The 13902-nt window shown below is 42.0% G+C and overlaps 1 protein-coding gene across 2 annotated transcripts in view; it reads right to left on the bottom strand.

Moving 5' to 3' along the window:
* SPTBN1 (spectrin beta, non-erythrocytic 1) overlaps positions 1 to 13902 on the bottom strand; it is a 124739-nt gene that overhangs the window by 31922 nt on the left and 78915 nt on the right. For both annotated transcript variants that reach the window (XM_069954333.1, XM_069954334.1), the window contains 9 exons: positions 9720 to 9893; positions 9322 to 9413; positions 8390 to 8470; positions 5673 to 5788; positions 5104 to 5216; positions 2955 to 3142; positions 1719 to 1836; positions 1453 to 1611; positions 258 to 560 (listed from right to left, as the gene is read on the bottom strand). In XM_069954333.1, coding sequence (XP_069810434.1) covers positions 258 to 560; positions 1453 to 1611; positions 1719 to 1836; positions 2955 to 3142; positions 5104 to 5216; positions 5673 to 5788; positions 8390 to 8470; positions 9322 to 9413; positions 9720 to 9893 — 1344 coding nt within the window. The remainder of the gene's footprint in view (positions 1 to 257; positions 561 to 1452; positions 1612 to 1718; positions 1837 to 2954; positions 3143 to 5103; positions 5217 to 5672; positions 5789 to 8389; positions 8471 to 9321; positions 9414 to 9719; positions 9894 to 13902) is intronic.

The following is a 13902-nucleotide window of genomic DNA, read 5'->3' as shown; positions in this document are numbered from 1 at the left end:
GTTGCCAAATACTTGTGTACAACCAATGTTTTATTGTTACTGTGAAGACAGCAACAATTGGTAAGACGGTGCATTGCTATACACCAGGGACGGGGAACCTTCGGCCCTCCAGCTGTTGCAAAACTACAATTCCCATTATGCCTGGAAAGCCAAAGCTTTGGCTGTCCAGGCATGGTGGGAATTGTAGATTTGCACCAGCTGGAGGGCTAAAGGTTCCCGATCCCTGCTATAGACCGTACTGTAGAAATACAACAAACCTTCATCTCGTCCATCCAGTCCATAATGTAGAGCATTTCTTGGAAAACCTTCTGCAATCCAAGGTTCATTTCCAGACGCTGTCGCCTTGCACGCAGTAGTTCCAAGAGGTATTCCCAAAGTCGGATGACATTATCTTTACGTGCAGTGATGCGTTTTATGTCATGGTAGTTTTCGGCTTCCAGTTCTCGCGCCACTGCCACAACGGCCTGCACACGCTCTTCGTAGGCTGCAATGTCCGTCTCGATGGCTTCATGTTTCTTTGTGGCAGCTTCCACCGCAGGGAGATCAAAACCAAAGTTATCCTGTAAAATGTAGAAATATTATAAATTATTATAATAATCTGAAAAAGGAGAAATGTTTATTACTGATGGAGGAAAGCATGGGAAAATAATGTGATGTAACAGGATTAGGTTTCTAGCTGAAAACTAAAGTTTTGTTCTTTAAAGAATAAAACCAGAATATTTAAGTGATGGGAAAAAAAAGTATATTGTACACCCTATATAAAAGGCACCTGTAATAACTTTCATGCTGCCTGAACGACGAGTCACTGAGTCATGGGTCAGACAGCATAAAAAAGTGTTGACTAGTTCCCTTTAAACGCTGCATTGGATAAATGAGGGTAAAGGTAAGTTTACTGCTTGACCACACCTAGTTCTGCAGCAAGGGAAATGGAGTATTGCACTGCAGCCGTTCAGATAAGAGGCCTTCCATGTAATACACAGTCATCTCCAGGTCTGTCAGAACAGGAAACACTCTATATTCTGGCTGGTACATGGGCAATCCAATCAGTGGACCCTCTTAACTGAAGTCCCATATGGAAAGGGACGTCATCTTTATGTTACAATACAATACTAGACGGCTGACACGTGTGTCGTAAAGGAATTCGTAAAGGTATATAAATTATACCCATATACTAATTTTTTCAAAAGGGACAATTCCAGCAAATATATCCTACTAAGGTGTATAGTACATAGGTCAGTGGAGGACATACAGGAGGATAGCTGCTCCAAAGAGGATGGCATGACCTGATAGGGCACTGCTGCATAGGAAAGACAGGCTCAGCTCCTTGTGTTTCTATATTCACACCCAGCACTAAGCTTTGTGTCTACATACCTGATGAACAATAGCAGGTTGTATTCTAACAGCTCAAAAAGTTTTAGTTCATTTAACCAAGAATCATCCAGATCATCCTACCTGAGACACCAAGCGCTGGTTTTCGCTCAGCCAGGTCTCTCTCATAGCTGCTTTGCGGTCAAATCTTCGTGCAAGTTGTTCCAGTTTCTCCTGTCGGATGAGCTCATTTCGCAGTGCCAGTTCTCTTTCGTGTTCAGCTTTTTCCAGTCTTTCCCAGGCCTGGGAACATTGGAAATAAATAAATACATCAGGAAACGTATCTTCTTGTGATATATGAAGGAGCAGAATAATCCTAAGGGTGCCTATTGAATAGTTGCAGCACTCACCTTGTTAATATCGGAGATGAGCTTGCCCTCTCTTGGCATGTACACTTTCTGGTTGTTAGCCCTCATCTTACTCTGAATGGTAAAGAGCAGAACCTCCAAGTTGCCCTTCTCTGTAAATCTGTACAAAAATTAGGGTTAGAAAAGATACAAGTGATTTAAAAACCCTTTGATATGTCAAACTTTTCTAAATGACAGAACCCATTTTATATCTTTGTATAACTTTATAAACGGAACTCAGTAACGCAATTGAACATACCAAACATCTGCCAATTTACATGCTTTGACCTGTACAAATAAAGCTTGGTTTATAGTGTGTTTAGGCGGTGTGTGAATAGTATCTGCATCTCACAAGAAAAAAAAGGAATCGCAAAATATACTGTGAAGTACTGCTGCAGACTCGTGTCAACAGTCCAAATGTAGTCACCTAGGGGGAGATTTATCAAACATGGTGTAAGGTAGAATTGTCTTAGTTGCCCCTAGCAACCAATCAGATTCCACCTTTTTCCCCAAAGGATCTTTGAGAAAAGAAAGGTGGAATCTGATTGGTTGCTAGGGGCAACTGAGCCAGTTCTACTTTACACCAGTTTCATAAATCTCCCCCCTGGTGGCCATTTTGGATCCACTTCCTGTTGCTCTATGCCAATAGCATAGTCTTAATGAGTGTAAAGCAGTGGGAAGTAGCCTCCACATTGTCCTCAGTATGACTGGGGTCTGCTGAAGTACGTAGCAGTATTTGACGCCATCCTTTTATTGCAGTGTGAACCCACTCTAAAACCTAATTACAATTTTAAAAAAATTATACTAGACCTCCATACCCATATAAAAGCTAAGAAATAATTTTAAAAACATTGTAATTTCTCAAAAAAATTGCAGGGAAAAAAATGTGGTTATGTTTGACCAAAACAGAAACGCAGTTGCACAATAATTCCTAAAAGAAAGTTCAAAAGAGTTCACAGATATCTACATGAAATCATAAAAAAGAACCAGACCTAATATAACGTGTTAACTCATTTTTATGGAATTATTTGGAAACAATGATTCATGTTGAGGGTCAAAGGGAAGGGGGAGGGGTGTAATTTGTAAGGGAAATCTGAACTCTGCAATGTTAGGAAGTTCCATAGAAAGTTAATAATGCTCCATCTACACACAATTGTTATCAATGAAGTTTAGTACACCACACAATAGAAAAGAACATAGTATTGTAGTATTTACAAGACAGGCTTATTGTCTTCTTACTTTGGAGGTTTTTCCACTGTTCGGTAGGTGTTGAAAGCCTGAAGCTGCTGCTGCACACCGACCAGTGAGTTGGCAAATTTCCGGTTGTTCAGGATGATTATGGTTTGCTCGATCCATTCCAGGAGGTCAGAGGCCAGGGATTCATACTTTTCAATCATCTTCTCGGTTTCAATTGCATTATCTAGTACCTGTAAATAGGCAGAAAATTGACAAAAATCAGCAGAACATTTTACAAACTTCAAGCTACTTCTAATCTACGGCGGACACAAGAATTCTTTCATAAATTTCTGCCCCCATATAATATACTACTCTGTTTCTACAGGGTCTTTTTTATCCAAAAAAGGGCCATGGCTTATTTTCCGGGGTAGGTTAAATTTTTTTTCCCATGAACAATCCCCTCCACGGAGTAGCTTTGAACTCATGTTGCCTAGGTGTACAAATGTATTGTTACCTATACAGTACAAAATACTGTTTGATTATGCTGTCCCTGGGTCTCTCTTCACTTGGTTGAGCCCGCGACCTGAATCCCAACTACACACACCTGCGCTGATCCATCTAGTGATCCCTTGTGGACCACCTCTCTGTATACAGTACACCAGTTAGAGATGAGCAAATCGTAGACTCGTAAATTCAGCCCAAATCTTCGGACGGCAGGAGGTGGATTCTGAAGCAAGTGGATTTTGCCCTTCCATGGTAGGGGATAAAGGGGCACATATCCAGGATGGTTGGGGGCTACAGTATGCCTATTATCCATGACGTCATGTGACAAACTAGTGCTGGAGGTGCTGACAGTGACTAGGGTTATATTATGGAGTAAGGCCTATATTTTAAGCCTACTCCAAAAACCCAGCAAAATCAAGCTAGGGCCATCATCTGGTTGAGGGCATGTATAAAAATTACTATAGGGACAACTAACTCAAAAGAGAAGCAAAAAATAAAAATTTTCCAGCAGGCAGTGGTGGTGGTGGCGGGACACACACAATAAACAAGCGCTACCTACTGCCCCCTTTCCTCCACAGCTCTGCCTTACCAGTCCAGGACTCCTGGATCTCCCTCTCCAGCAATGCTAGGACTCAGCTGATGGATTGTCAGCTCAGCCATTTAGTGACTGGGGCGGGACACGGCTGCAGTCACTGATTGGCTGAGTCTGCGAGCCGGTGAAGCAGTGCTTTGTGGGCATGGGGAGAGGTAAATAGCACTTGTATATTAAAGAGGACCTGTCACCCCCACAGGCTCCCGACCCCTCGTTAGATCCCCCTATACATACCTCATCGCGCCGGGTCCCGCTTCATGAGCCGGTCGGGTGAATGAGATTCCAGCGCCCAAAGCCCGGCGCGCGCGCTCACAGGAGAGTCAGATGCTCAGAGAATGAATCGGGAGTCCGATGCTCCGTCATTCTCTATGGGCATCGGACTCCTCTGTGAGGGCGTGCGCCGGGCGCTGAAATCTCAGTCACCCGACCGGCTCAGGAAGCAGGACCCGGCGCGATGAGGTAAGTATAGGGGGATCTAACAGGGGGTCGGGAGCCTGTCACCCCGGCAAGGGGGGGTGACAGGTTTCCTTTAAGTTCCTCCCTGCCTGCAGGAAAATTTTCTTTTTCCCCAGACTTCTCTTTTTAAGGGCAAAACTAGAGATGAGCAAAATGACAGTAAAAATTCGGTTTGTAATAGTAAATCTGTGTCACTGTATGAAATTTTCATTTAACAAAACGTTAGACAGAAAACTTAAACTGGTATTACCAGTTTGGCATATAGGGCATAAAATCAACAGAAACAGCATGGGTGTTCTAGAAGTTGGCAGCAAATGCAACACAAGATATAAAGACAATAAGGTTATGTTCGCAAGACGTTAGATGAATGCGTTTGGCATATAGACTTTGGGAAAGCATCTGCCACATATCCGAACATAGCTATAAGTCCCTATTCCCATGGCACACATTTATTTTTCCTTAAACATACTGCACGAGATATGGTGTTTTGGTGTACTGTATGTCACTATATCCCTACACAGTGGTTTCCATCAGAAATATAAGGCAGAGAACGCGCTTATTCTATAAGTTTCTACCTATAGAAATGCCTGTATAGAGCTACAGACATTTGTGACAGCAGAAAATATAAAAACTATTATCTATCAAAAATGTTCAACTTACTTTTCCGATACGCTTTCCTTCTACGGCTAGGGCCTTCATTTTAGAGAAGTAATGATAGTATGTGACGACATAGGTGATGATTGACTTTTCATCCGGATGATCCACACTGATATCTGGAACAATAAATTAAACCATTGAAAAGGGACGAATTATTTTATTCTGAGTGTCACAAGGGGCTCTACATTACATGGAATTTGTGGAACATACATTGCCTAACCTGTCAAATGAGATGTTGACATATATGTGCACCGAGAGTCGCAGGCCACATTAACTTCAATGGTCAAAATTTTAAAAACTGGAAATTTTTTGAATGCCACTGCCTGACCACTGTACTTTATGGCCACTAAATTTAATGGAGCCTGTGCCTTTCCATGCCTATATAGAATGGCGTTCCATTTTGATAAGATACCAAAGTAAGAACTCATCTTAAGATTTACCAACTAGCTACAGGATGAAGATCAATGTATGATCACTGAGGTGTCCTGATGATGACATTATCTGCTCATCATACACGCATCCCCTATCCTGGGAGAATCCCTTTAAACCTCCTTATATATTGATGTACTCACCTTCGGGGTCCAGAAGCTTTGTGAGGCCGAGGTGCTGCTCTGCAAGGTTGAATGCATTCTGAAGATTGTAGTGTGCATTTGACTTCTTCAACTTATCAAAATCGATAAGATCCGGCCTGTATGGTAAACAGATCATCACATAAGTCCCTACAATATGTACTGCAAGAAAATAAAATGCACCCCAAGACCATTTCACAGTCTCCAGCCATGTTGTCCATAGTGATCAGTCACAATACAGTCCAATCTGCAGGCAGCATTGCTATAGAGCAGAAGGAGCTGACCACACTCATTGTGGATAACTTGTCATTTCTGCTAATTCTGAGCCAAGTAGTCAAGTGGGTGGTCCTACTCTATGGCTCACATCTGGGTATAAGTGTGCACATACAGAAAGTTGTCAATCCCTGAGTAGGACCGCCCACTTGACCAGAATAAGCAAAGTAGTCAAGTGGGTGATATAACTATGATTGACAGCTCTCATGTGAAGATAGGTCTTGGTCTGTAAGTTGGTCCACCTACATAACCACTTAGCCCAGAATGAGCAGCAATTTACATAAATAAACACGTTATCATGGAACTTTTCCTCAAAAACTAAATATCAATCGGCTCTATAACTTGCTGCTTGCAGAGGGTGGACTGCATTTTGAGCATAATAAGGTCCCTATTTTTTTGTATACTATCTTACTACAACAAGTTACACTGGAATAAAATCTCAGGGCTACGGATAAGTACTATGTCACACAATATGTGTATGCACTATACAAATACAGACTATAAATTTCATTACAACCCGACTTCCTGAGAATCAGCTTCTAATCTAGACTGTTTTTCTTGGACCCCCAACAAGTGGTTTAAATTATAAAGACCATGGTGGCAAAGTGACGTCCAACTGGAGATAAATAACAAGAATGAATGGCGGGATAACAGATATTTCCTGGCACATAATGAACGTCTGTCTCTTAGGCATTTAACCCTAACAAAAAAGAAAAAGTGCAGCGCCTGCAGATATACTGACTGGAGGAACTCATTAGGAAAATTCCTCTTTGGTCGGAGAACGGAGAGCAGAACTCCCGGCTTAGCACATTTATGAACTCCGCACAATTACTACTAACTATTCTACAAATGTGGATCATTTATTTTCCTATAATTCCAGTCATTTCTCCCTAAACATCTGTTGTCTTAGTAAATTGAGCCAGACACATTTTTTAAATATGAGGCACAGATTTGCACATTCCTGCATCTTATTTAGTACTGCTAGGCCTTACAACACTGCCTTCATACATAACACTAATGTAAGACTTCGACTGACAGAATTAATAGGAGGGTGTCTGACAAAAAAAAAAAAAAAAAAGCGTGTCTGGAATGGGAAGAAAATGGAAAAAAACAAGGTTTTACTTACTGTCCTGAAACCCTGACCAGCTGATCAGCGCTTCTTGCTTTCCTTACGACATGCAGACAAGCGCCATTGTTCACCGACTGAAGCGGGTCAACAGCATAGCCAATGTGATTGGCTGAGCATGTGACAGGTAAGCAGGAAGTGCTGCTCAGCTAGGATCGGGCATTGCGGGAAGGACTAGGCCAGGGATTCGGGCAGTTGAATAAAAAAAAAAAAGTTTTAGTTTTAGCACAGACACTTATTTTGTCAGACAATCCCTCTAAAACAAACTCCTGTTTAGACAACCATTTTCCAGATCTCACTACTAAGAATCTAGGCGATACTTCGTGTTACCAACATGGGAACTACTGAATAAGAACTGTCATATTTTAATGGCTAATGGGTCATTCACAGTCGAATTACTTAAAGAGACTGTCAGTAGGTTTGGGCTGTCCTATCTCAGGGTAGGATAAACTAGTGACAGAGAAGCGGAACAGAATGATGTATCACTTACATTGTTCTGTGCAGCTGATTTAGAGATATCCTCCTGAATAACATGGCCAATAAGTTATCCTCTCCATTATGTGCATGAGCCCAGTAGTCCTCAATATTCATGAGAAGCAGAACACTCCGCCCACCAGCTGCTGATTGGCAGTTATCTATCCATGCTGTGTACAGGCAGTCAACTGTCGATCAGCAGCTGGTGGGCGGGGAAGGGGTGTGGCAAGAATCCTATTCTCCTGCATATTAGGAGAACGGCGGAACAGAATGATGTAAGTAATACTCCGATCTGTTCAGCTTTTCTGTCACTAGTTTATGCTGCCCTCATTTAAACTGAAATAAACTTAGTAACAGATTCCCTTCAACCTGAGGTTTGTGTATCCAAAAGGGACCAATTCCAGGTCTGTACCATGTACACACATTGCTGTTCAGTGTATGGTTACAGCCCTTGGGGTACTTTGATGTATAAGGGTTGGTGGGTACTGCTATAGAGTACAGAGTCCATTCAACCTTGCCTTTCTGCTACTCACAATGGGTATCAAACACATATACCAATATAAACTAGACAACGTAGTACGATTTCTTGAAAAGACTAAACCAACTATTACATGGGGTGAGTGGGAGGAGCAAACGAGCGCTGTCAGCGCTCGTTTGCTTCTCTGTTGGCACCAGACAGTGTCAGACTTCATTGGGAAAACATCCCATTGTCAAAGGGAAAAAGTAATACCTAATGTCAATTGGTTCATAATTTTCTAGGAAGGAAAAGATTCTTTATTGAATGGGGAAAGCATTTACTAAAACAGATGGGTCAGGGGCTCTTTGGATACATTTTTGGTGCACCCACCTGTGTTTATGAATGAGGGCGTTGAATGCCATGCCATCTCTCCAGCTGGTGGTAAAGTTATGTATATTCACATTCGGGTATCTGAAACACAAAAAGATTTGTAAAATTATGATTGCAATAAAATGACAATTTATTTCAGTAAATGTGAACAATACAGACAGACACTGCTGTGCTCACAAGGTACTATAAACATACTAGTGTTTTCCTTAGCCTTCCATACATTTACAATAGCTGTCAGCCAAATGCATGCTTGTCTAACAGCTATTCCTGTCAATACCCCCATCTCCCCCCCCGCCGATCATCTTATGGGGCACCCCAGCTTCTATATTATGAATAAAGGCACTGGTATGGTACGGGACCTGTGGCTCTATTTATTCCTATGGAGCCACAGAAAGAGGCAAGTATACCGGAAGAACGCCGTACTCATCTCTTTCCGTCGACTCCATAGGAATAGAGTCGCGGGTCACGTGCCACACCCGCAGCTCTATACATACAGAAGCCAGGGCCCGATATGGAGATCGCCGGGGGGTACAGAGGTCGGACCCCCTGCCATCTCCTACTATTCCCCTTTCCTTTAGATAGGGGAAAAGTAAATTTTTCCTGGAATACCTAACCTGACATCAAGGTAATGCAGTGTGTTACTTGTCATGTCGGATATGGAAATCTATCACAATAAGAGGACCATGTGCAAGCAATAGGCCTAAAACTATCCCCCCCCCCCCCCACTGGATTAGTAAGAAACCGGTCTAATGTATGAATATTTCCTGACACAGCCCCACAATCCTGGTTATTTGGACACAGAATACGGTCATTTATGTGCAGCGCAGTAATCCAGTTAGGGAGGACATGTTCGTAGCCAGCGCAATTGTTTTTGTGAAAACTCTAAACTCTGTAAGAAGATCTTTTGAGGTAATCTTTTAATCTCTACTCACCCAGCTGTCTTCATCTGGCACCATAAAAGCAGTGCATCCTTAGCAGACTTCTTCTCCTTGTTGTCCTCCGTTTCTACGCTGATATCTTGAATCTAGCACAGACAAAAAGGCACGGAGTAAGCAGACGCCCGCACATGGCCGTTAGGTGGCATGCAGCTTTATTTTCACTTGTAACCACATGTGTTAAGTAGAATTTATAAGGTTTACAACCAACATATGACTACAATTCACTACTCTGAATGGTCACATCTGGCTTGGAAGTAATAAGGACAGAAACCATGAGGTAAAATAGTAAATTGTAAATGTAATGACATATAAAAAAGTCATTAGAGTCACTGAAATAAGAATAATCTATTAGAATTAAAGGAGGGATGATACAAGATGGTGGTCTAAATTACCTGGAATCTGAGGATGATGGTCCATATGAGGCCAAGGGTCAGTCTGTGGTTTCCATCGACAATATCATGGGATCCCATGTTCTCCAGATGAACTCTCTGTTCCTTCAAGAATTGCAGAGCTTTATCAACATTCTCCAGGCAATGGATGCGCATTCTTCCCTTGGTGGGCTTGGGCTGTGAAAAGACACCATAGAGTATAATACATGTAGTGGTGGAAGATGGAAATGATGCTCCAATGATGGATAAGTCAATCCAGTGTAAAAATTAAGGTTGGACATAGACATTCTAGATGACATTACGGTAAGGTTACACATAGCCAATGTGTGTAAAATCCCAGCATTTACAGTATCAGAAAAGTGGATGAGATTTTTTTCTAAAAAATGTGCAAAAAATTTATATGGATGGAAAATCTGAGGCATGCGACTGTACCCTTAAAATAGTGTTAAGTCAATCCCTATTCCTTCTGACTCCTTAAAATACATGCGTGCTCTGCTGAACATGCATGTATTCTCAATAGGTAAAGGGGGATAAGTTACTGGCAGACACCTATCTACCTTGATGACAAAGAACTGACTCTGTTATTAATACATCCGACCAATCCCTCTTCCCCGTCTCTTCTGAAATCAGGAGAGAGTCAGGACAACCGCATACATATTAGATGATTCAGCATACACTCATTGAATGCGTATGGCTACCTTAAAACAAATAAAGGATAAGCGTAGTTGTGTTACGAAACAGACCAGTAAGCCAACCTGGAAACCTTCCAGTTATGAGTGGATTTTCAGGAGTACGATAATTATCCCCCAAGCCCAGACTAATACCAGGAGATCAACAGACCTGGCTTTCCCTTGTTTGGCAGGTCACGGCACAATAATGTGCTTCACTTATACATTTTGCATCACATAAGGGGTTTTGAACAGAACTGAAAAATATCTATTTTTCCAGGATTTTCCTTCCCCGCTGTAATTTTACATACCGTACTTCATAATCGGTAGCACAGCACTGATTCCAGTGGGGCCGTTCATTAGGAATACAATGAATAGAATGAAAAACATCATCAATGGGAGGAGATATCTGCGCACTGGGGGCCTGGACGAGCCAATTAGCATATAACGGAAGACTGAGAACGCAGAGGGCCCCTTTAATCTACTGAACAGTGGTGGACCTTAGTGTCTCTCAACAATCTCAAGACAACGGTGTATCAATTGTAATGATTTAAATTATTTTCTCATTGTTACAATAATCATTGTGTCAGCATGGTTCCCCGGCAGTCCTAGTAAACAGTGAATCTTGCAGATGCCATTGTAAAAAGCACACATGACCAGGCACCAGGCTGTATCTTCCCAGCTTGCAGTCACTGCTTAAAGGGTATGTGTCATCATAAAATTACGTTTTAATGTTAAACATCTTAAAAAAATTTTTTAATTTTTGTTTAACCTCTTAAGGACATAGGACGTACCGGTACGTCCTATGTCCTCACTTGCACTTCAAAGCGGGGCCGCGCGGCGGCCCCGCTTTGAAGTGCCGCGATCCCGGGTGCCGCGTGTAGCCCGGGACCGCCGCTATTAGCGGGCACGGTCTGATCGCCGTGCCCGCTAATTAGCTAATCGGAGGCAGCTGTCAAAGTTGACAGCTGCCTCCGATTACCGGAGGCAACGTTTCCCTGGTGTCTAGTGGGGGAGATCGCTCCTCCGGGACCTTGTCCCGGAGGAGCGATCTCCGTTACTGATGCCGGCCGGGGACGCGTCCAAGATGGCGCCGTCCTCGGCTCGGCACTCGTTTGTTTCCGGCTGCAGCAGCCGAAAGCAAACGAGTGCCGATCTCATGGATCTCTGCAGCATATCTATGCTGCAGAGATCTCAATGAGAGATCACAGTGTATATACTAGAAGTCCCCCAGGGGGGCTTCTAGTATATGTGTAAAAAAAAAAAAAAAAAGTGTTGTTTATAGTAAAAAGCCCCCTCCCCTAATAAAAGTCTGAATCACCCCCCTTTTCCCAGGTTTTAAATAAAAGTAAACAAATAAATAAATAAATAAACATGTTTGCTATCGCCGAGTGCGTAATCGCCCGAACTATTAATTAATCACATTCCTGATCTCGTACGGTAAACGGCGTCAGCGCAAAAAAATCCCAAAGTGCAAAATTGCGCATTTTTGGTCGCATCAAATCCAGAAAAAATTTAATAAAAAGCGATCAAAAAGACGTATATGGGCAATCAAGGTACCGATAGAAAGATCACATCATGGCGCAAAAAATGACACCTGACACAGCCCCATAGACCAAAGGATAAAAGCGCTATAAGCCTGGGAATGGAGCGATTTTAAGGAACGTATATTGGTTAACAACGGTTTGAATTTTTTACAGGCCATCAGATACAATATAAGTTATACATGTTATATATCGTTTTAATCGTAACGACTTGAGGAACATGCATAACAAGTCAGTTTTACCCCAGGGTGAATGGCGTAAAAACACATTTCCCCCAAATAAAAGAAATGCGTTTTTTTTTTCAATTTCACCACACTTTGAATTTTTTTCTGGTTTCGCAGTGTACTTTATGCAAAAATTCAGCCTGTAATTGCAAAGTACAATTAGTGACGCAAAAAATAAGGGCTCATGTGGGTTTCTAGGTGGAAAAATGCAAGTGGTATGACCTTTTAAACACAAGGAGGAAAAACCGAAAACGTAAAAACGAAAATGGGCCATGTCCTTAAAGGGTTAATTTTCCATTTTACTATCTATATTACAACATTTTCTTGACATCTTGCAGTTTTCATTCTCACCACTGGGGCTAAAACTAAGCTGAGACTTCCTGTTGTGTCTGTGGTGATAAGAGGAGGCTGCTGTAAAGTGATCTGTACAGCACTGTAGCGACAAGTGAGTACATAGAGGAGACAATAACAGCTTCCTGTGGAATGAGCTCTTCAAAGGTTGCAGAGCGCCCTCCGTAATGTTTCACATCCATCTCAAGGGGACAGACTCTGTCTACTGTCGACTATGTCCATATAAAAAGTGGATTCTCACACTGACGCAGTAAACTTTTTTGTTAGGCAGGAGGTCTCTGCATAGAACATAATTGACTATGGCCAAAGGAAGACTCAAACTCCACTGGATTAATCGGGCCCTATGGATATGCTTAAAGGGGGTTCTCCAGCAAAAAAATATTTTTCTTTCAAATCAATTGGTTTCAGAAAGTTATATAGATTTGTAATTTACTTCTATTTAAAAATCTAGTCTTCCCATACTTATCAGCTGCTGTATGTCCTGCAGTATATGACTGACACTGTGCTTTCTGCTGCCATCTCTGTCTGAGACAGGAACTGTCTAGAGCAGTAGCAAATTCCCATAGAAAACCTTTCTTGCTCTGGGCAGTTCCTGTTTAGACAGAGGTGGCAGCAGAGAGCACTGTGTCAGACTGAAAAGAAAACAACATTTATTGCAGGACATAAAGCAGCTGATAAGTATGGGAAGACTTGAGATTTTTTAATAGAAGTTGCTTTGAAATAAAAAGATTTTCACTGAAGTAACCCTTTTTACATGTAAAGAACCTGAGTTCTTAGCCTCCTGATAAGCAGCTGGGTGAAGCATAGGGCTGTGTGCTTCACTCCCCGGCTTGGTGCAATCTCTGTCCAGTTGCACTCGATTGTTTATGAAGCTGGGCAGAGATCACAAGTCAGGGAGAGAAGCACACAGCCGTGCGCTTCCTTTAGCTTCTTGAATCTATTTTGAATCTACAATCAATCAAAACTTTTGGACTTGTTCAATGCCAGGTTAACATGTATACCAAGAATGTGTATCCTAGGGTATAAATTATACCGTAAATACAATGTGGATATAATCTATAGACTAGCACAATAGACAGTAGGGGTATTGTCCATAGTAACAAATGACAATCCAACCACCATTTTTACTAGCGTCAGTCAGAAACCTCAGGCAGCACAGGCTTCCATAAGTGCCAGTGTATTTTACAGTCATGTCTGTGGATGATGAATAATGTATTCATTGTGTGGACGTTCTACACACCCACTGATATCACAGTTATCTTTCACAATGCTTTCATGTTGCATAGCGATTCAGGCAAACAACTCGCACTAAATTACTAGGTGTAGAAGGTAACCCTCTCCTGTAGGAGGACATGAACCTTTCCCCCCGCTGAACTAATGGGTGGTGTCTGACAGAGTA

The sequence above is a fragment of the Dendropsophus ebraccatus genome, chromosome 15 (genome assembly GCF_027789765.1).
Source record: "Dendropsophus ebraccatus isolate aDenEbr1 chromosome 15, aDenEbr1.pat, whole genome shotgun sequence".
Lineage (NCBI taxonomy): Eukaryota > Metazoa > Chordata > Amphibia > Anura > Hylidae > Dendropsophus > Dendropsophus ebraccatus.
This window is presented reverse-complemented; position numbering and strand designations above follow the sequence as displayed.